General features: G+C 48.6%; 11 protein-coding genes across 11 annotated transcripts; 7 read left to right on the top strand and 4 right to left on the bottom strand.

The window, feature by feature from the left end:
* The first annotated feature begins 56 nt into the window (after window positions 1–56).
* ASPGLDRAFT_163763 (uncharacterized protein) lies at window positions 57–946 on the top strand. The gene is made up of 2 exons (XM_022542557.1): window positions 57–499; window positions 547–946. Exons 1-2 carry the CDS (start codon window positions 395–397, stop codon window positions 853–855), a joined length of 414 nt encoding a protein of 137 aa, XP_022404220.1. The 5' UTR covers window positions 57–394; the 3' UTR covers window positions 856–946.
* A 253-nt stretch (window positions 947–1,199) lies between these two features.
* On the top strand, window positions 1,200–2,913 carry ASPGLDRAFT_163761 (uncharacterized protein). Its single transcript, XM_022542556.1, has 2 exons — window positions 1,200–1,678; window positions 1,733–2,913. The coding sequence occupies exons 1-2, from the start codon at window positions 1,634–1,636 to the stop codon at window positions 2,435–2,437; spliced, it is 750 nt and encodes a 249-aa protein (XP_022404219.1). The 5' UTR covers window positions 1,200–1,633; the 3' UTR covers window positions 2,438–2,913.
* A 165-nt stretch (window positions 2,914–3,078) lies between these two features.
* Window positions 3,079–4,331, bottom strand: ASPGLDRAFT_22387 (HNH endonuclease signature motif containing protein; the record flags this gene model as incomplete). Its single annotated transcript, XM_022543178.1, has 7 exons — window positions 3,079–3,187; window positions 3,251–3,376; window positions 3,431–3,567; window positions 3,788–4,036; window positions 4,081–4,093; window positions 4,149–4,215; window positions 4,286–4,331. 7 exons carry the CDS (start codon window positions 4,329–4,331, stop codon window positions 3,079–3,081), a joined length of 747 nt encoding a protein of 248 aa, XP_022404218.1.
* Window positions 4,332–5,449: 1,118 nt separating this feature from the next.
* Window positions 5,450–6,292, top strand: ASPGLDRAFT_163758 (YciI family protein). The gene is made up of 4 exons (XM_022542555.1): window positions 5,450–5,697; window positions 5,749–5,804; window positions 5,858–6,021; window positions 6,076–6,292. The coding sequence occupies exons 1-4, from the start codon at window positions 5,504–5,506 to the stop codon at window positions 6,106–6,108; spliced, it is 447 nt and encodes a 148-aa protein (XP_022404217.1). The 5' UTR covers window positions 5,450–5,503; the 3' UTR covers window positions 6,109–6,292.
* ASPGLDRAFT_118158 (ankyrin repeat domain-containing protein) lies at window positions 6,293–6,649 on the bottom strand (the record flags this gene model as incomplete). Its single annotated transcript, XM_022539936.1, has 1 exon — window positions 6,293–6,649. The coding sequence occupies one exon, from the start codon at window positions 6,647–6,649 to the stop codon at window positions 6,293–6,295; it is 357 nt and encodes a 118-aa protein (XP_022404216.1).
* Window positions 6,650–6,907: 258 nt separating this feature from the next.
* ASPGLDRAFT_163754 (ankyrin repeat domain-containing protein) lies at window positions 6,908–7,312 on the bottom strand (the record flags this gene model as incomplete). Its single annotated transcript, XM_022542554.1, has 1 exon — window positions 6,908–7,312. A coding segment is annotated over one exon (405 nt), but the record flags the coding sequence as incomplete, so codon positions are not given.
* Window positions 7,313–9,132: 1,820 nt separating this feature from the next.
* ASPGLDRAFT_32029 (RidA family protein) lies at window positions 9,133–9,557 on the bottom strand (the record flags this gene model as incomplete). Its single annotated transcript, XM_022544129.1, has 3 exons — window positions 9,133–9,348; window positions 9,398–9,411; window positions 9,488–9,557. The coding sequence occupies 3 exons, from the start codon at window positions 9,555–9,557 to the stop codon at window positions 9,133–9,135; spliced, it is 300 nt and encodes a 99-aa protein (XP_022404214.1).
* Window positions 9,558–9,887: 330 nt separating this feature from the next.
* On the top strand, window positions 9,888–11,135 carry ASPGLDRAFT_141886 (flavin reductase family protein). Its single transcript, XM_022541753.1, has 2 exons — window positions 9,888–9,992; window positions 10,049–11,135. The coding sequence occupies exons 1-2, from the start codon at window positions 9,949–9,951 to the stop codon at window positions 11,046–11,048; spliced, it is 1,044 nt and encodes a 347-aa protein (XP_022404213.1). The 5' UTR covers window positions 9,888–9,948; the 3' UTR covers window positions 11,049–11,135.
* A 323-nt stretch (window positions 11,136–11,458) lies between these two features.
* ASPGLDRAFT_71817 (L-glutamate gamma-semialdehyde dehydrogenase) lies at window positions 11,459–13,218 on the top strand (the record flags this gene model as incomplete). The annotated part of the gene is made up of 3 exons (XM_022549573.1): window positions 11,459–11,512; window positions 11,570–11,677; window positions 11,726–13,218. 3 exons carry the CDS (start codon window positions 11,459–11,461, stop codon window positions 13,208–13,210), a joined length of 1,647 nt encoding a protein of 548 aa, XP_022404212.1. The 3' UTR covers window positions 13,211–13,218.
* Window positions 13,219–13,542: 324 nt separating this feature from the next.
* On the top strand, window positions 13,543–14,919 carry ASPGLDRAFT_63697 (uncharacterized protein; the record flags this gene model as incomplete). The annotated part of the gene is made up of 2 exons (XM_022548698.1): window positions 13,543–14,051; window positions 14,115–14,919. 2 exons carry the CDS (start codon window positions 13,543–13,545, stop codon window positions 14,917–14,919), a joined length of 1,314 nt encoding a protein of 437 aa, XP_022404211.1.
* A 654-nt stretch (window positions 14,920–15,573) lies between these two features.
* ASPGLDRAFT_163744 (fungal specific transcription factor domain-containing protein) lies at window positions 15,574–17,923 on the top strand. The gene is made up of 7 exons (XM_022542553.1): window positions 15,574–15,712; window positions 15,768–15,875; window positions 15,925–16,463; window positions 16,522–16,795; window positions 16,845–17,020; window positions 17,072–17,258; window positions 17,328–17,923. Exons 2-7 carry the CDS (start codon window positions 15,785–15,787, stop codon window positions 17,768–17,770), a joined length of 1,710 nt encoding a protein of 569 aa, XP_022404210.1. The 5' UTR covers window positions 15,574–15,712; window positions 15,768–15,784; the 3' UTR covers window positions 17,771–17,923.
* Window positions 17,924–18,606: the final 683 nt, after the last annotated feature.

Here is an 18,606-nt window from a genome sequence, read left to right as displayed (position 1 = left end):
TTTGCAAGGATTTGGGGTACTGAAGATGCTACGAAGCTTACATAACCGAGACATTGTGACGGGCCTATGATGTAGAGGCCCCCTAATCGATTCTCCCAGCAAGTGATCACGATATTGCATTCCAGATACGATTGTTGATATCAAGATGTTCTTGTAGTGGGGTTATTCTCTTGTGTCCTTCCTAGCTGTGGCTATGGTGGAGTTGGAAACCAACTGAACCAGGCCTTGGATACTTGGAGACTCGCATTTCGTCATTATGGCATTGACGCCGCCATGCACCCATGAGCATATAAGAACGCCTCTACCACTCTTCCAACGCCTTCATACATTAGCATCTTTCATCACTATTCCTTGACCTGATTCCGAAAGAACACTACACAACTACAACTTCAAAATGACGAGCCACACCAACGTCCAAGACCTCCGGAAGCAGGAGACCCGTACTGCTCAGCAGCACAACGGCACAATCCCCAAGGAATCGGAAGTCTCCGCCTTGAAGGTGAGTTACACCTGAATGATACATGGAAACGCATACTGAAATCTTAGTCCATTGTCAACGAAAACACCAACAAGTCCAAGGAGATCGAAGACCACCGGAGCAACCTGCCTTTGCCCGAACAGCCACCAACCGCTAGCGACTGGCAATCCGCCGACCAGAGAACCGTCAATATCGGCTCCGGAGAAGGTCCTCTCTCTGATGAATACAACAATGCTCAGCGGGACCCGGCGACCGCATCGAGCAGCGTTAGAATAGACGGAGACGAATGGCACCACAGCACAGCGCCGTTGGGCAATGTTGGACGCCAGGCGACGGAGAATCTGGATGGCCTTCCGAGGGATGCTCTTGCTAGGTAAGGGGTAACTTGTAAATCTAAGATATTGTATTTCTAGCATACTTTGTTGAGCGATTGGGATAATGCAAGTTTATGATTTATGATTTTTGGCATGATTTGTACTTCGTAGGCACAATTTCTTCATTTGATATTACAGTACGACCGTTAGTAAAAGTAGTCAAGTATCGTCCGTTGGTATAATATATCTCATCTAGCTACTAATAAGGTTATCGCCTTCATTGTCATCTTCGTCGCCGTATACAAACCCGACCGCTTTAGGTTTAGCGCGTCACATGACCATATTGCAAGTAAATCGAAGCCGGCTTCAACCATTCGTAGAGCTTCAAAAACTTGAACGACTAGCTCAATGAACTCCTCGACCCCAATAAGGTACCCTAGGTGTGCCCTTTACCCCTACAGGGCTACTCCGTACAATGACTGTTGAACACAGATGATGTTGCTCGCCTGGCCATGACGTCAACCGACCATGTCTCTGCCCAGTTTGCGGTCTCCAGCAACCCCGAAGAACCATGGCACAACAGAACCCTCTGTTTCCGGATATGGCTGGTTGGTGCATCACACACTGGGCAACACTGTTGACGTACCTGGAAGCGTGTCACCGTCAATCTGACATCACCTGCAACATGCTGCTCCTGTCTTTGCCTATATAGGGTTGCCATCGCTCTCTATTCGCCTCTACATCTTCAATCATTCAGACAATCAATTCGGACTATTAGCAAACCCATCTCTCTACAACGACATATATCCGAGACCTTTACGAACAATCAATCACAGCAATCATGGATCTCCAAGGACAGCCCATCGGTGCCTCCAGAAGCACTAAGGTGTGTATTCTGTCTTTATGTCAGTCTTTATGCATTTTGACACTAACAAAATAGGTCACCACCGACCCCCAAGCCTACAAGCAACCCATCAACGAACCCTCCGGCCCCGTTCCCAACGACTCTCTCGCCGCCGAATCATCCACCCACGGGGGTGCCTTCTCTCAAAACCGCGGCGCCGAACCCCTCGGTGTCTCTGGCGGCCAATCCACCCTAAACAACACCAACACATCCGGTGCTACCACCCTCCCATCCGCCGCAGTCGGCACCGCCCGTGAGAACCTCGACAGACAAGAAAAGTACCCCGAAGCTCTCGGCGGCCAGGGCAACTTTCCCGGCGCCCACTTGCCCCAGTCCGGCTACACGGGCGGCCCAACAGCCGCAAAGCAGGACCTGAACATCGGTTCTGGCCAGAGCTCCTCGCACAAGGTCGGCGGCGGCGGCGGCGCCAGCGGAAGCGGCTACCACAGCCAGTACAACGCGGGCCAGGCTCCCTCGTACGTGAGCGATGTCACCGAGCAGCTTGGAAACACCAAGCCGAATGGCAAGAACATCCAGGAGGGTGGCTTTGACAGCGACCCCAAGTATAACGCTAGCTTCAACAACCAGATCGGTAACAGACAGGACCCTGGTCGGGCTGCTTTGAATGACCTCCAGTATCGGGTGGCTCAGAGTGGTTCTGATGCTGGTGGTGGTCCCAGACAGAAGGGTATTGACAACCAGCAGCCCTACGAGGCGTTGGAGCGGGACCAGCGCGCATAAAAGTGTACTATTATGACAGGAATGATGATTTATGGTGTTTAGGTCATGAGCGTGCTTTGTTGTTTATTTTCGGGGTTAACAACACAGATCCGCGTTTGCATCAACTGTACGATAGATAACAAATGAGAAGCAAATATGCATAGGCTTTTGTCGGTGTAGGGCGAAATCTTCGTAAAGAAAGAACATAAATCATACCGAACGCAACATTCACGTAGAAGCACAAACAATTTCGAAGAGCACAACATTGCAAAACAGACCTGGGGAAGGAGTTCGGAGTAGGTCCAAATAATCGTAAAGAACATGAATCACACACAACGCAATATTCACGTAGTAACAAACAATCTCGAAGAACACAACACCGCAACAGACCTGGGGAAGAACGTTGCAAGCACCCATCTCACCACGACTTCTGTAGTAACGACCATATGGCCACTTGTTCCCGTAAACTCATGGCGGTCTTTTGCTCCCTCGGCCATCTTTTACCCCTCGCGTCGTCGAGACCCGGGGGAATAATGGGAAGTGCGGATGGGGATCTTGTGGCGTTTCATTACTGTTGACTTCAAAGGCGACTTTTCCTTCACAGTTTTGTATGTAATTGTTTAGTTAAGCCAGGGGCTCACAACATGAGGACCCGAGGGATCTTACCGTCTGTTCTCGCTTCTAATGCGGTTGCCGTAGTGGAAATCTAGGGCTCTCGACGGGCTCCCGGAGTGAAGTTTCTGCTTTCCTTTATGGGGCGATGACTTCATGCTATGGGAGATTTGTTAGCGCAAAACGGTTTTCATAAATTGAGACTTGATGAGGATATCTTACAGATGTAAAGGCGAATCAAGGTCTAGAGGTTGAACTGACTGCCGTTGCGGCCTTGCCCGTAAGATCTTCGTGGGAGTTGAGGGGGTCATGTCTTCAAGGCGAGGGTAATTGAAGGAAGCACTGTCCCTACAGTTGATTTGTTAGAAAAGTCGTACAACGGAAGATTCAAGGATAACTTACCTTAAGAGATCTGCCATATCCGAAGCATTCACATTGTTAGATGAGAATACTTTGGGACTGGCTTCGTCATCATCGTCCGTAGTATCCTTGTCCTCAATCTCGCCGGGCCCACTCATAGCGGCAATGCGTTGGAGAACCTATTGAAGGTTGAGAATCTCCCAGGATGGGAGGGGCCGGTGGACGGGGGTCATCCGTTGTTAGTTTAATAATACTGCCGGAGGTGATCACTTTGCCCGTCGCGTTATCATAAATTGTAGCTCCTTTTGACGGATAGAAGCCTTGCACTTCGAACATCAGGTCAATTTTCGGCGGATGCTTGAATTACTTTAGCTAAAAAAAAAAGCGGAGCTCGAGTACCTTCCGATCATCGGACAGATAGATAGGTTGCAGGGCGAAGTGGGCTAGACTCCAGTACGTGTGCAGACTCGGACTCAAGTAGATCAAATTTTCACACGTCTCCGTGTTCTGGGGTCCCAAGATTGCTTCCTCCCACCGTCTAACCCTTTCACTCGACCAGAAATATCGCAGCATACCCCAAAAGGAATTGTACCCGTCCTGTCCGGATTTGCTATTCTTGCGAAGAGAGAAAGTGTAGATGTGCGCCGCCTGGTTTGCAATTTCCACATGGGTGACTCCACAGAGGCACTTACCTCTAATAGCGCACTGTAAAAGTTAGCGTTGCTTAATGTAACATGATGATGGTATACGGTATACAAACGTTTTTTCTTTTTGTTCGGATCGGGTTCCTGGTTCATGGGAAGAGTTGGGGACACGCTTTGCTAGCCCTACATCATGGAAACAAATTAACAGAATTTCGACAAGAGTGCAGCTGTCAGAGAGAGAATGATCACTTACATTTTGCCCCCAACTTGAAGTTGCAGAGGACATTCATCTGTAGCATGAAGAACGATCGAGTGTCTCGATTTTCAACCTGTTAGACGAGTTCTTGTAACCTTGCTACATCTGATAACCAGATGCACGACCAAAGGATTGGGGGAAAATTCGAGTGATATTCCTCCTGGCATATCTTATACAGACGAGCAACCAATGCACGCCTTTCATCGTCCTGGTACTCCAGGAGATTCGTAGGAATTTCTGAGCTATCTTCACGCGAAGCAGGGACCCGGGTCTCATCGTGAGCCAAGGGGGGAGGGTGGGTGGAATCGTAGCAGCCGCTAACCTAGAGCCGGGAGTGGATTAACCTGGCCGATAACAGCAGTAGAATTAGGTGACGACATGTTCTTCTACCACTCGAATCTGGGAGTGCTAGACGAGTCGATGAAGCTGGACGACGCCGTCAAAGGAAGAGGAAGTCTGTGACTCTTCGGGTTCGCGTCCGCAAACATTCTCAATGAAAGTCAACACCTATACTGCCACTTGTAAACGAGAGGTATGATGGACGACTTACCGTCACAAGGGAAAGACACGTTGGCAAAAGCTGGAGATCTGTGATGGTTGGGATTCACGTCCACAAGCAGTCTCGATGACAGTCAACCTCTTGAACTGCGAACTATCACGAGAAAAGAGTCGGTATCTGGCCAAGGTGAGAGGTTCGTGCTCTGCCCAGAAGGAAAGGTGGCTATAACATCGTTATTAGAAAGGTAGATCGGGTTGAGGGCGAAGTACCCATTTACCCAATATTTCTGGACGTCTGGAGACAGGTAAAGGAGGTTGGCGCATGTATCGTTCGTGCTTCTGTCTAGAGCCGCTGCTGCGTTCTCCCAGCGTCTGATTCGTGGCGTTCGGCTTCTGCGTACTCTATTAAGATAACAGGAATGGGAGCTGAAGAGCTGGAGTTAGACATGGTTGCGATGAGGAGTTAAGAGAATATGCGAAGAACTAGAGAAAGGTAAAAGGTATTGAGTGATGCCTATCTTCAACGGGCTACAGTTGCCTGGATTCTATGACATGAAATGGCAAAATTCCTTTCAAGTACGGAGTATAACGATGCGATAAGTGTTTAACGGGTCGTTCTTCCGATGCCGATATGCAGCCTCCGAAACCACCCCGCATCGTCTCCTTTGATTGATATTCCAACTGAATACAATTCCTTGGGCAATACATCTCAACACAATGTCAGCATCCATATTTTGCGCTAGAAAATCCGCTCTTTCCACTACCTGGAATCACCTTTCCAAAGGAGGGCTTTCTCCCATCCGCGTCGTTGGGTATCGGACCATGGCTACGGCTACCGGAAAACCAAAGGAATTTCTATGTATTCTTCCTGATAAGCCTAATGCTCTTGATATTAGGAAGAAAGTCAAACCGTGAGTCCTCGTGAGTTGCTTTTTATTGATCTCTCACCTAATCATCAGTAGTATCCATTACGAAGGAATGAAGCCTCTTGTTGAAACGGGAAGATTGGTTGCTGGTGGTATGCTCCTCACTTCTTACGGTATACAAGTATGTTGAAGCTAAATGGTGAAGGCGCCATGCTTGAAAAGCATCCCGCAGAAGGCGAAGATGCGCCGTTCAAAGGTAGCATGATTGTCTACACAGGAGAAAGTGTTGAGGATGTCCGTGAGGCAATCAACGGCGACATTTACGCTAAGAGTGGTGTCTGGGATCTGGAGAAAGTCCAGATAATCCCTGTAAGTGCTTTCCCCCAATATTGAGTGATGGAAAATTGCTAATGATCCGTTAAGTATGTTTCAGCAGTGCGCAAGCCTATGCCTTGAACTTGATGCTACCTGTACATAGTCTAAAGCTATACGGCAGCAATTAAGCCAACCTGAACATCTACTTTAGCTGGGAGATTCGAGACTACGAATTCTGGCATGATGCTCGCGTCTTGCTTGTTAGCTGCAGATCCCTTATGCATTAAAGATAACATACTCACAATGACCTTGACAATCCTGAAGATTAAAATCGTACTCCGGGCTGGTAGCGTCTCAATAGGCGTTCTGAAATCCGTTTATCGCCACTTTTCAGAGCGATAAAGAGGGGCGATTGGTTATGCTTATCTCTTAGATCTTTTTCAACCCGCGCTCCTCTTCTTGGGAGTAGAAGCGCTACCACTGCCTCATGTCCATTCAATACCGCCCAGTGCAGCGGCGTTCGACCATCCATATCTCTAGAGTTGACATCCACCCCTTCTATTTTCAGTAACAGGTCCACCACTGCCTCATGGCCTCTCATTGCAGCCCAGAAAAGAGGTGCTCGGCCATGCCTATCTGGAACATCTGGACTGGCATTCAATCCGATTAACAGCTTGACCATTGGCTCGTGTCCTCTCATCGCAGCCCAGCAGAGCGGTGTTCGGTTGTAATTGTCGTCAGAGTCTGGATGGATTCCCCTCCTTCCAACAAGAAGATGCGCCACTGCCATATGTCCACGCTTTGCGGCCCATATTAATGGTGTTTGTCCGTCTATATCCTCAAACACCGGGTTAACATGTTTACTTGCGAGTAGCAGATTTGCCACTGCTTCATGTCCATTAATAGCGGCCCAGCACAGCGGTGTCCGATTTTTAATGCCCTTGGAATTGGCATTGACGCCCTTCTTTGAAAGCAACTGTTCCACTATAGCTGCATGGCCTTCCTCAGCGGCTTCAGATAGAGGTGTTTGACCATATAGATTTGTGGACTCCAGGTCAACCCCGCGCTTTGCAAGTAACAACTGAAAAATGGACTCGTTCCCAGTCCTCGCAGCGCATGCCAGCGGTGTCCGTCCATGTCGAGAATCTCTGACGTTGATACCTATCCCGCGCTGTGCGAAAAGGAGTTGCAAAATGCTCTCATGGCCGCTGACTGCAGCCCACCAGCATGGCGTCTGATTATAATCATCAGTGCAGTTGAGATCGACTCTTCCTGTATCGAGCAGCACCTTTGTCACTTCAACATTTCCCGTGGATGAAGCCCATAACAGTGGCGTCCTATTCATCTTATCTCTGGAATTTGGATTTGCTCCCCTGGAAAGGAGCAGTTTGACCTTTTCTACTTGACCCTGTATAATCGCATTTCCCAGCTCTATACCTTCTCTGCTGACCCTTGTTGGGGGCCCGTCAAAATTGTCAAAAGGGTCAGAATAGTCAACATCGCAGTGTAGGTCTAAATCAGCGACTGTCCGCTCAGGTAGGTGTGTTGGATATGTCTGTATCTTTGAATGCATTGTCCCTGGCTCCTGGATGTCCTCCTCTAGAAAGGCAGGGTCACTTTCACATGCGGACTGCATTAGATCCAACGCTACTTGTCTGATCTGTTTCTTCCCAAGTGGCCGAGATGTGTAGTACGCATGGGAGGATAGAACATCCTCCGCAACATCGGATTGACTGTTCCAGACACTCTTCACTATATCTGACAATGCCATGCATATACTACTGATCCCCGTGAGAAGAGCCATCATTTGTCCACTTGAACTCGATATCCCGGGTGTTTGGAGGTGATTTGCATGTACCATTCTTTCCACCGAGACAATCGCGATCAGTGGACCGAGAACGTTCATGATCACCCAGTGTAACCATGTGATCGGGCTTGGAGTACCCTTCCAAATTCCTGGAAGTTTTGGTCGGAAATATCTCTGTTGGCGAGACATGGCGATATCAAAGCGAAAATTCGCTGAGCCCGAGGAAAAATTTAAAGCACTTGCCACTTTCACCCCAATCCGACTAACTGCTTTCACTGCAGGGCTTTTGCTTTGGCCAGACACCATTATAACCAGGTGGACTGTGAAAAAGAGGGAGAAGATGAGCCCCGCAAAGATGGTCATGGTGGCCGCAAAATTTCTCCAAGAGGAGCCATTCAAACCGAAAACACCAAAACAGGCCGCTTTCGCAACACAGGAAGGGGGTTGAGATTGATGTATCCCGTTTATCCAAAACCATGCCCCAAAGAAACTGGTGAAAGCAAATGCGAAATTTTGCAGGATGAGGGGAACATCAGGGCGCAAGATATAGCGCTCCGTTTTTGTAGAAGCCTCTCCTTTTTCTAACAAGTTGTAGGACTCGGAGTAGAAGAGTGCTATGGTAAGATAGTAAACAATGAGAAAATCGGTTGACAGAGCTGAATCTTTGGCATAATCAATCACCAGTGTCAAGACAAGGGAAAAGCAAATAGCATTGCTGGTGATCCGAACAGCCGAGACTGTTTTCCATGAGCCGTTGAAATTTCGTAGAAGGAAACCTGCCATCCATTGTAGATACAAACCAATCCGGACGCCTAGGCCGTAAAGATCCCCGTCCCCGATGGTGATGCACTCAGAGGTCATTTCGAGTATGTATACTGTAGTTTTAAGTAAATGTACATGATATTTAGTAGTGAGATGTCAGCGACTTGCAGCAATGAGGGGGAAGAAAAAGAAAAGAGAAAAAGCGAGGCTGTGAGGCAGATCATTACTGTATGTAAGAAGGGTATAGCTGTATCTATCCACACCGGCTTCCTGTTACCAATGTTGGATTATACTCCCAATACAAGGTATATACATGGCCATTTAGGATAAATTCAAGGTTAAGACTATAGAGGTTCGTTAAATCAGCTGTGAAGTTTATTTAGGCAGTCCACAAGCCTATGTCTTGAAATTGACCCTATCCGTACAAAGCCTAAAGCTAGACAACAGCAATAAAATCAACCTGAATATCCACCCCAGCAGGAAGTTTAGACACCTCCGCCATGGACCGAGCAGGCTTATGAGGGAAGACTGGATCGTACACCTTGGAGAAATTCCGGCATGATGCTCGCGTCTTTCACATACACCTACTCAGACTTTTAGCCACAAATAGCCTGCGAAGAAGGAATAGGGATAATCACCACGACCTTGACAACTCTGTCCAGGCTAGATCCAGCCTCCTCGAGAATTGCTTCCGTATTCCTGATGATAGCCTGCGTTTTCTCCGCCACAGACCCGGTAACCAGATTGCCCTGTGCATCCGCGGGAATTTGACCAGAGAGCCAGACATGACCGGCAGCTTTAATGGCTTGGGACTGTCTCGATCAGCATGTCATATCAAGTGTATCCGTAGGCTCAACTTACGTAATGTGCAAATGCTAACTAACTAGTTAGTTAGTTATATGAATGTAAACATTACCAATCCTCATTTCAATGAGTCAAGCATATACTCACGGCGATGCGTCTTATCCGTATACACGGAGCTCACAGTAGACTTCTCTCTAGTTGGCTGCTGGGATACCATTCTGGAACAAGGCTCGACACTTCACGGGAGTAGTTGCAAACGCCGAGTGGCGGTGGTAGAGCTGCGCAGGGCTTGTCGGAACATTTTGTACAGCAATTATGAGGGGTAATGCTACGGTGAAATTTGAACGAGAGCGAAATTGTATGATCGATTGATAAGATCTCGGATCGCAACACCGGCACGTATATAGAAGAAGATTTAACCAATCACAAGATGTTGGTTAATCGATTAGGCTCCACAGTCGGAGGGCGGGTCCCGACGTTGAATCTAAGCCGAAAATCTTATATCGCCATTATTAATTCAAACCATCCATTTAATTGTTTGAAAGATAAGGGAATCCCTCAGGGACTTATTTTGCCACGGTTGACGGCAAAAAGCGATACATTGAAACATGGCAATGAGTGCGAAGACCATTGGGCGACTTGTATCTCGGAGGTTTGCATTGCCCCCTCAAAGCGACCCCGGAATTGTTTGCTAATTGTAGTATACAGATCTACATTGTTGCCGGGCTTTATTCGAACTGAGAGGACACCCTTTACAAGCCCCCGAATGAGCTCCAGTTCAGCTGCCGCTGCTGCGGCGATGCCCAAAGAAGACAGCGTCTCTGCAGCCAAATCCAACTACAAGATTGTTGCAGACGTGGGGGATTTCGACAAGACACAGTCCGAGCGCCCAAAGTTCGACTATAGCAACAAACCCATTGAAGTCACCCAATCCCCCAACCCGAACTGGGAGTACGGACAAGGCGTGCCTGATAATGGTGCAAGCGCCAGTAAAAAGCACCATGAAATTGACCCCTATGATCCTGACCGGCCAATGGTTAGCAACTATCAACTACTGGTTTCTGGGATCGCACCTCGTCCGGTTGGGTTCCTGAGCACTGTATCTGGTAGCGGTGATGATGGAAAAACCACAAAGAACCTTTCACCGTTCAGTTACTTCCAAGTCATCGACCACGATCCACCAATGTTCATCGTGGGATTCTCATCCCGCCCAGAACGCGTCAAGGATACATTCCGTAACCTGAAAGAAACCGGCGAGGTAGTAATCAACACCGTCTCAGAAAACATGATCGAAGCCGTCAACGCCACCTCCATCGATGCTCCATACGGCGTCTCCGAATGGGAGGTATCCGGTCTTCACGAAGCTCCGACAACAACAGTAAAACCGTCTCGTGTGCAGGAATCGGTTTTCTCAATCGAAGGAAAGGTTGTTGATATCAAGGAGTTCGAGGACCATGTGAAGCCTGGGATGAGTATTGCGTCGTTGGTTCTTATCAAGGCTACGCGGTTTTGGGTCCAGGAGGATGCTGTTAATACGGAGTTGAGTCATATTGATTTGAACAAGTTGCGGCCTTTGGGGCAGTTGGGTGGGATTTCGTACGGGCGGGTTACGTCTACTTTTGAGCAGCCAAGGAGGAGATGGAAGGAGGAGCACCCTAAGAGTGAAGTATTGAGTCGGTTGGAGGATTCGAAACGGGAAACCGAGTAAAGCCTTTCTGTTTATTAACTTGCATTGTGAATATTACTGATAGCATCTTAAATTGAGCATGCTGTTAACAACCCGTAATATTGACCGGTGTTCGAACCCTTTAGCCTTCTGATTAGAATGAAATCAGTATAAAGAGCGTCGTACCATTAGCCCCTCAACGATCGGTCCCTATCTCCGATACAAAACAGCCCTAAGGGATGGGGTACGCATGTGTAAAGTCGGATAAAGCCCCCGATCCTGTGTCCCCTCACCGGACGGACATCCTATAAGATGAAACGACAGAACTCATTTACTGCCAATACTTCCACCATTTGACACATTACCATCATATCACCACCATGCAATTTCTAGCAGCGCAACGCGTGCGGACTACTGGCCTAGGCCGGCACATGAGTGTCGTAAACCGGGCTATGCGGAGGAATTTAAGCTTGTGGCATCCACCTAAGTTTGAGAATGAGAAGCCTGTGAGATCACTTTACTTTGGGTGTTTGTGGTCGTTGTAAACTGACAATATAAATCAGCTCAATTATGCCAAAGGATCGCCCGAGAGAGCTGAATTGACGCAAAGCTTGAAAAAGCTCAAGTCTGAGATTCCTTTTAACATCCCAATTCAGATCAACGGCGCAGCTGTAAGTATTATCACATTAATTCAACGAATGACGCTGAAGTGCCAACAGACAAAAACAGAAAAATCCCTCAAACAACTCAACCCCTCAAAACACCACGAAACAGTCGCCGAATACGCCTCTGCCACCCCCAACCAAGTAAACGCAGCCATCGACGCTGCTCTAACCGCAAAGCCCACCTGGGAAGCAATGCCCTTCGAAGACCGCGCCGCCATCTTCCTCCGCGCCTGCGATCTCATCACAGGCAAATACCGCTCCGAACTCGTCGCAGCCACCATGCTCGGCCAGGGCAAAAACATCTGGCAAGCCGAGATCGACGCACCCGCCGAAACAATCGACTTCTTCCGCTGCTACATTCAAGAAGCTTGGGCGTTGTATGCGCAACAGCCAAAGATTCAGCCTGAGGGGAGTTGGAATAAGTTGGAGTATCGGCCGCTGGAGGGTTTTGTATATGCGATTGCGCCGTTTAATTTTACGGCACTGGGGGCTACGTTGGTTGGGCCTGCGGCGTTGCTTGGGAATGTGGTTGTTTGGAAGCCTTCGGATTATGCGTTGCATGCGAGTTGGTTGTTGCATAGGATTTTGTTGGAGGCTGGGCTTCCTAAGGATGTTATTCAGTTTGTGCCTGGTGATGCGGAGGAAGTGACAAATACTGTCCTGAAGAGACCTGAATTTGGGGCGTTGAGTTTTATCGGCTCGACGCAAGTGTTCAAAGGAATTCAGAAGAAGATCGGAAATGGTATTGGTGACGGTATGTACAATTCCTACCCTCGCGTTATTGGCGAGACGGGAGGGAAGAACTGGGGTGTTGTGCATCCATCTGCCGATGTGAAGAGCGCGGCCTTTAACACGATCCGCGCCGCATTCGAGTATCAGGGCCAGAAATGCTCTGCTAATTCCCGCGTCTACGTTGCTGAGTCTGTCTGGTCGGAGTTTGCGAAACATCTGCAGGAGCAGATTGCGCAACTGAAGGTCGGCGATGTCGAAGATTACGGCAACTTCATCAACCCGGTTATCCACGAGCGCTCGTTTGACAAGTTGAACAAAGTCATTGAGAAGGCAAAGAACGACCCCGAGCTGGAACTCGTGGCTGGCGGGCAAGCCTCCAAGGAAGAGGGATACTACGTCCATCCCACCGTTTACAAAACATCCAATCCGCAACACTCCATCATGTCCCAAGAACTATTCGGACCAATTCTGGCCGTCTACGTCTACCCCGACGCCAAATGGGAAGAAACCCTCAAACTAGTCAACACAACCTCCCGCTATGCCCTTACCGGAAGCATCTTCGCCAAAGACCAATATGCCTCCCGCCAGGCGCAAACGGCCCTAAGACACGCCGCTGGTATGCTTTATCTCAACACCAAGTGCACGGGTTCGGTTGTTGGACAGCAACCCTTTGGTGGTAGTAGGGATTCTGGGACTAATGACAAGACTGGGACGATGGCTCATTTGCAGCGGTTTGTTAGTGCGAGGACTATTAAGGAGGAGTTTGGATCGCTGGGGGAGGTGCAGTATCCTTCGAATGAGGTTTAGGGTGCGGGGTTGTTATGATGTTACCGAATAGCCGTAGAGAGTATAGGAACGAGAGATAAGTGACTGTTTGATTCCGAAAAGCCAATTATGTACAGATTCGATTTCCGTATCACGAGACTGTCGGAGGGACATGCCGATGTCCAGGCCCCTCATGGGATTATGTTTATACCTCGATCAGAATGTAGAACGAGATAGACTCTTATCAATGAACTAGAGTTAAAGCTCTGCTCCATCCCTTCTCCAGATTGAGAATCCAAGAGACTCTCCTAGACCGTCCAGAGAACATGACGTTCAAACACATTGACCCTAGAAGGGGAATCCAGTCCACTCCGATGCTCAGACAAGTCAGGACTCCCCGGCCTATTGTCAATGCATCCAAGCAAGCCAAACAAGCATCAGCTCTGTCAAGACTCCCCACAAAGACCTTACTACGCTCTTTAGTCCTGACATCAATCATGTCGAACCGATGGGCACTGCGGCCTTCCCTGGCAGTACTCGGCTGTCTCTCAGAGACAAAATCCAAGCTGTTAAACCCCGATCGCAATATCTTTCTAAACAAATTGCTGAGATGGACAGTTTACAACCACTTCTGCGCTGGTGTGGATCGCAGGGAAGTTGTCCGATCTGTGGAAGGGATCAAGAATATGGGATATCAAGGTGTGATATTGGGATACGCGAAGGAGGCTGTATTGGATGCCGATGAAGCTGCAAACAATATCATTCCTTCGGCTGCAGGTGGTCAGCAGTATGGTCCAAGGTGTTATGAGATGATCGAGGAATGGAAAAACGGTACTTTGCAGACGCTTCGGATGCTCGGGCTTGGTGATTTTCTTGCGTTAAAGTACGCTTACTTTCTTTTCTCTCATTCTGAATGACGTTAAAGCTAACGATACCTTTTTCTCAGACTGACCGGCGCAGGACCAATCTCCATCGATGCAATGAGAGCACAAAAACCAATTCCCGAAGCCCTCAAAAAAGCTTTACATGAGATATGTGAAGAAGTCGCAAAAAAAAGATCTCGACTATGGCTCGACGCGGAGCAACAACCCCTCCAACCCGGACTCGACGAATGGGCCATTTCCTTGATGCGAAGATTCAACCGGAACGGAAAGGCCCTCGTATACAACACGATCCAGACATATCTGAAGAACTCAAAGGCTAACGTCGACCGCCACATCACCCTTGCTGCAAATGAAGGCTGGGCTGTGGGAATCAAGCTTGTTCGCGGCGCGTACATCGAGCATGAAATCCGATCTCTGATTCACGAGACCAAGGAGGACACCGATCGTAACTACGATATGATTGTCGATATGCTACTTTCTCAGTCGAGTGGTAATCTTCCACCGACGGCATTGTTTCTCGCGACCCATAATGCCACTAGTACGGAGAAAGCGTTATCCACGCATCGCCAGAGAGTCGCGAATAATCAGCCAACCGCTTTCCTGGAGTGCGGTCAGGTACAGGGAATGGCAGATGAGCTAAGTTGCAAGCTGGTGCATAACTATGAGACATCTCAACAAGGCTACCAATTATCAGCGGACAAGGCTGCCGCTGTGCCTAGGGCATTTAAATGTCTTGTTTGGGGATCGGTGGCTGAATGTATGGGTTATCTTTATCGGCGCGCCATTGAGAGCCGTGGAGCGGCTGAGAGGACGAGCCATATGGTCGATGCGCTTAAGCAGGAGCTGAAGCGTCGTGTTTTTGGATAGATACAACGACTTAAAATTGATTGACCATACTGCAATTTTTGTTAATTCTCTTTCTTAAATCCAATATGGCTCAAATGACCGATTTCCACATAGCAAGTAGATACACTGGACACACGCACAGCAGTACTCTATATTCTCCATTTGAACCATCTAGGAGCTAATCGATAAATCCCAACCACAGATTCTACCTGTTTTCGACCAATTAGGGTAAGCCCCCCTCAGTCAGGTGATGCATTAGTCATCTCCCCTCCGACGTGCTCCGACACATCGGACGAGCCTTCCGACCAGTCTCCATTCTATCGCCCTCCGATGTTTAACTTACTATGCCACCGTCAAACCGAAACCAAGCAAGAGTGACCAAAAAGTGTACCAAGGCGTAAGTAACAGTGATGTTCTGATCGAATGCAGGATCGGAGGACTGACCGATGCACAGCTGCGAAAGATGTAGGTCCATGAAGGTCAAGTGCTCCGGGTCTCAGCCCTGCGCACGATGTGACCGTCGAAAGGAGCCTTGTCATTTTGTGATGGAGGAGAGTCGGATTTCAATTCCTGAAAGGTAATTGTGCAGGAATTCCTTACATGCATTGTAGTCCTGAACTAAGAATCTGCAGCTATCTTCGAGAACTCGAGAATCGGCGTAGTAATGATACGGTCCTGGGAGAGCAATGTACACCCACAAGGCACACTATAGACCGGAGTGGCAGCCATAGACTAGGGACTGGTCTCGGTAGTACATTTTCGCAGAGGTCTTTTCCAAGAGAGAGGCCGGATCAGGAGGGTTATACGGCCGATAGTAGGAGCAAGCACGTCCCATCGCTTGTCGGGAGTATACTGACCAGCTTCTGTAGTCGGCCCCGAGACAGAAATGCCTCAAGACGAAGTAAGCGCTGCATTCCGGCAGAATCCGCTGGTGGATACCGATTATACCTTTGCCAAATCGCCGGACGGTCGATATTGTATGGTTCTCCGCAATGACAGAAGGTGGCTCAATGTTAACCGAGTTAGGGTATATGGGACCATCCTCGTCATGGTCTTTTTGTCGTCGAGTCCTTGCCCTAATAGGAAAACACATGCCCGAAGCGAATTGTCCGCCTGATCCATGGAACTTGGATGGCGTCGCTTTCAAACTGCAATGGAAGCCATTAGGACCGGATCAGGCTCCCGAGGTTACCAATCTGCCTCCGCTAGATTACGCCTTGTTTCTCTTTAACAACGTCAAATTCTATTTTGGGCCGCTGTTCTATCTAATCGATGAGTCGGATTATGTCCGGAATCTTCACGAGTTTTACGAGAATCCTGCGACCAAGGCTAGTGAGTCTAGGCTGTGGTATGCACAATACTTGCTCATTCTCGCATTCGGAAAGGCTTTCACTGGTCAGACTGCCGCATCGTGTAGCCCGGCTGGGTGTCAGTATGCTGCCCGGGCAATGTCGTTGCTTCCAGGCTTAGGGTTGAATCCTAGCCCGTTGCTCTCCGTCCAAGCTTTAACGTTGGCTGCTGTTTATTTTCAGGCTATTGATATGCGAGTAGCAGCTTTCCAACACGTGAGATTTTCACGTCAGTCGACATGAGTGAATTGATGAAACTAATTCCCAACTCCAGATCGGACAAGCACTGCGCTCTTGTGTGATTGAAGGCTGGCATCGACACATGCCCGAGGACGTGGTAGGAGCTCAACATTCGCATCGCTGCAACATCACCTTCTGGGTAGTATACATGCTCGACCGAGAATTTTCAGCCCTGATAGGCGCCCCAAGCTCGATACGTGATGAAGACATCACGGCCAAGCTGCCGTCACAGACGAGCGACTCTCTGGATAGCTGGAACATGACTCTCCATGTGCGATTGTCTCGTCTCATGGCTCGCATTTTGTCAAGTGAGCTATGTCTTTATTCTTTTAAACATTTTCATACTGATGAGTGTAGCTGTTTATGGCGTGGGCCAAGGATTCGATTATTCGTTAATGGAAAGCATGCAAAATATTCTCCGTGACTTAGCGGACCTCTCTCGGGACTTGAATGCGCTGCTAGACACACATTTCCAAGGGTCTGTGAGCAAGGCGTCGCGAACGGCGATTTGGTTGATACTTTCATATCATCATGTGAGTGATCACTTTTCGAAATCCACTGATTCAACACTGACGCCTGACAAGTGCGCGGTGCTCACGACGCGACCATTGGTGATGTGTGCGCTACATATGCACATAGACCAGGTTGGGAGGAATAGTCTGCGGTCGATCACTCTCTCGCCTCAGGTAGCGTCTTTCATGCAGTCCTGTGTGGACTCAGCTCAGAACATCCTCCGTTTGCTCCGGATATTATGCGACGAGGATTTGATGGGTATCCCTCCTTTCACGTATACTTCTCCATATACGGAGCTAGCTGACATCCATTCTTGCAACAATACAGACGCATTTCTTCCTTTCCAATTAGAAGATGCATTCTCATCCGCCTTTGTCCTTCAGCTACTCCGTGCAATCGCCCCATGGCTCTTCCCCGATGATACCTGGAGCCACGACGTCGAGTGTATCCTGAACCGGATGATATCGAAAGGAAATGTGGTAGCGCCAATGAGAAAAGTGGAGCTCAATCAATTGGCGCAGATAATGACGCCTTTGACATCCGGTGCTCTTCATTTTCAATCTCCACCACAGCAACATACTAACATAAATGATGAAGGAGGGAATACTGATAATGTACCTTCTGCAGTTGTTCCTGATCAAGAAGGAGAAGGAGAGTCTAGCTGGGACTTGTTCATGGGCAATCCGATGGTTGGCCTTGATCAACGCGAGATTCTGGATTTGGCAGCGCGGCTTGATGTGGATAGTTTGATGCATACAGTAGGTATATAATTTAGTACATATTTACACCCACATCACCCACTTGGTGTACTCAAGTCCGCCTAATATGAGGTTGTCGGGTTCGTCGAATGGATTAACCATGGTGATGTTCAGTTTGGAATGATATCTTGTACTGAGAATTTGTTTTGTTTTGGTGGAGAACATGATTTTTTTCGCAAAAGGTTTCCCTGAGATATGATTGGTCAAGATAACTGGTTAAGGGTATGCAGCTAGCATCCTTTTAAGTACTACTATGCCCAACACACATTTTATTTATGCATGTCACATCCTCTCCGTCTTTCGTATCTTCATCCCGTAGCACTTTCCGTATTCAGTTAGCTGAGAATTGCTTGTCTTCCGTGCAACCCGGGACTGCCATGCATTTCTGGCGTGAAAGTGTTCTGCTGGGCGTCTTGCTGCCGACTTTGCCCTGGCCAAGGACAGTAAGTAACTGACCCTACTAATACTATATGCTAATACTATGTGATTCCAACTGACTCGGCCAGAGTGTTCCTCCTTTATCGAGATCAGCGACCAGAGCGATGCCGACGAACTGAAATCCTGCAAGACATTCGCTGGAGATGTGAGAATCGATGACTCTTTCCAAGGGAGCCTGAACCTGGACGGCCTCGAGGAGATTCAAGGTCATCTGGTCTGCGGTAATTCAACTGACTACAGCAACAGATCCGTCACCTCGATCTCGTCGTCAACCCTCCGCTCAATCGACGATCGGTTTGAGCTGAAGTCCCTCCCCTCCTTGGATACCCTCAGCCCCCCGGCCCTCAGAGAGGTGGTGACCATTGACTGGGAGGGCCTGCCCAAGCTCAAAATGGTAGACTTTGGAGACG

This window comes from Aspergillus glaucus (genome assembly GCF_001890805.1).
Source record: "Aspergillus glaucus CBS 516.65 unplaced genomic scaffold ASPGLscaffold_3, whole genome shotgun sequence".
In the NCBI taxonomy this organism is placed as follows: domain Eukaryota; kingdom Fungi; phylum Ascomycota; class Eurotiomycetes; order Eurotiales; family Aspergillaceae; genus Aspergillus; species Aspergillus glaucus.
This window is presented reverse-complemented; position numbering and strand designations above follow the sequence as displayed.

What these genes read in the sequence shown, in the direction of transcription:
- ASPGLDRAFT_163761 (XM_022542556.1), top strand. Translation starts at nt 1,634, where the DNA reads ATGGATCTCCAAGGACAGCCCATCGGTGCCTCCAGAAGCACTAAG. An exon ending in GTGCCTCCAGAAGCACTAAG is followed by an intron (nt 1,679 to 1,732) that starts GTGTGTATTCTG and finishes CTAACAAAATAG; the next exon opens with GTCACCACCGACCCCCAAGC.
- ASPGLDRAFT_141886 (XM_022541753.1), top strand. Translation starts at nt 9,949, where the DNA reads ATGGCAATGAGTGCGAAGACCATTGGGCGACTTGTATCTCGGAG. An exon ending in GGGCGACTTGTATCTCGGAG is followed by an intron (nt 9,993 to 10,048) that starts GTTTGCATTGCC and finishes TGTAGTATACAG; the next exon opens with ATCTACATTGTTGCCGGGCT.
- ASPGLDRAFT_163763 (XM_022542557.1), top strand. Translation starts at nt 395, where the DNA reads ATGACGAGCCACACCAACGTCCAAGACCTCCGGAAGCAGGAGACCCGT. An exon ending in CGGAAGTCTCCGCCTTGAAG is followed by an intron (nt 500 to 546) that starts GTGAGTTACACC and finishes CTGAAATCTTAG; the next exon opens with TCCATTGTCAACGAAAACAC.
- ASPGLDRAFT_163758 (XM_022542555.1), top strand. Translation starts at nt 5,504, where the DNA reads ATGTCAGCATCCATATTTTGCGCTAGAAAATCCGCTCTTTCCACTACC. An exon ending in GGGAAGATTGGTTGCTGGTG is followed by an intron (nt 5,805 to 5,857) that starts GTATGCTCCTCA and finishes TAAATGGTGAAG; the next exon opens with GCGCCATGCTTGAAAAGCAT. An exon ending in AGAAAGTCCAGATAATCCCT is followed by an intron (nt 6,022 to 6,075) that starts GTAAGTGCTTTC and finishes TGATCCGTTAAG; the next exon opens with TATGTTTCAGCAGTGCGCAA.
- ASPGLDRAFT_163744 (XM_022542553.1), top strand. Translation starts at nt 15,785, where the DNA reads ATGCCTCAAGACGAAGTAAGCGCTGCATTCCGGCAGAATCCGCTGGTG. An exon ending in CATGGCTCGCATTTTGTCAA is followed by an intron (nt 16,796 to 16,844) that starts GTGAGCTATGTC and finishes TGATGAGTGTAG; the next exon opens with CTGTTTATGGCGTGGGCCAA. An exon ending in ATGCGACGAGGATTTGATGG is followed by an intron (nt 17,259 to 17,327) that starts GTATCCCTCCTT and finishes GCAACAATACAG; the next exon opens with ACGCATTTCTTCCTTTCCAA.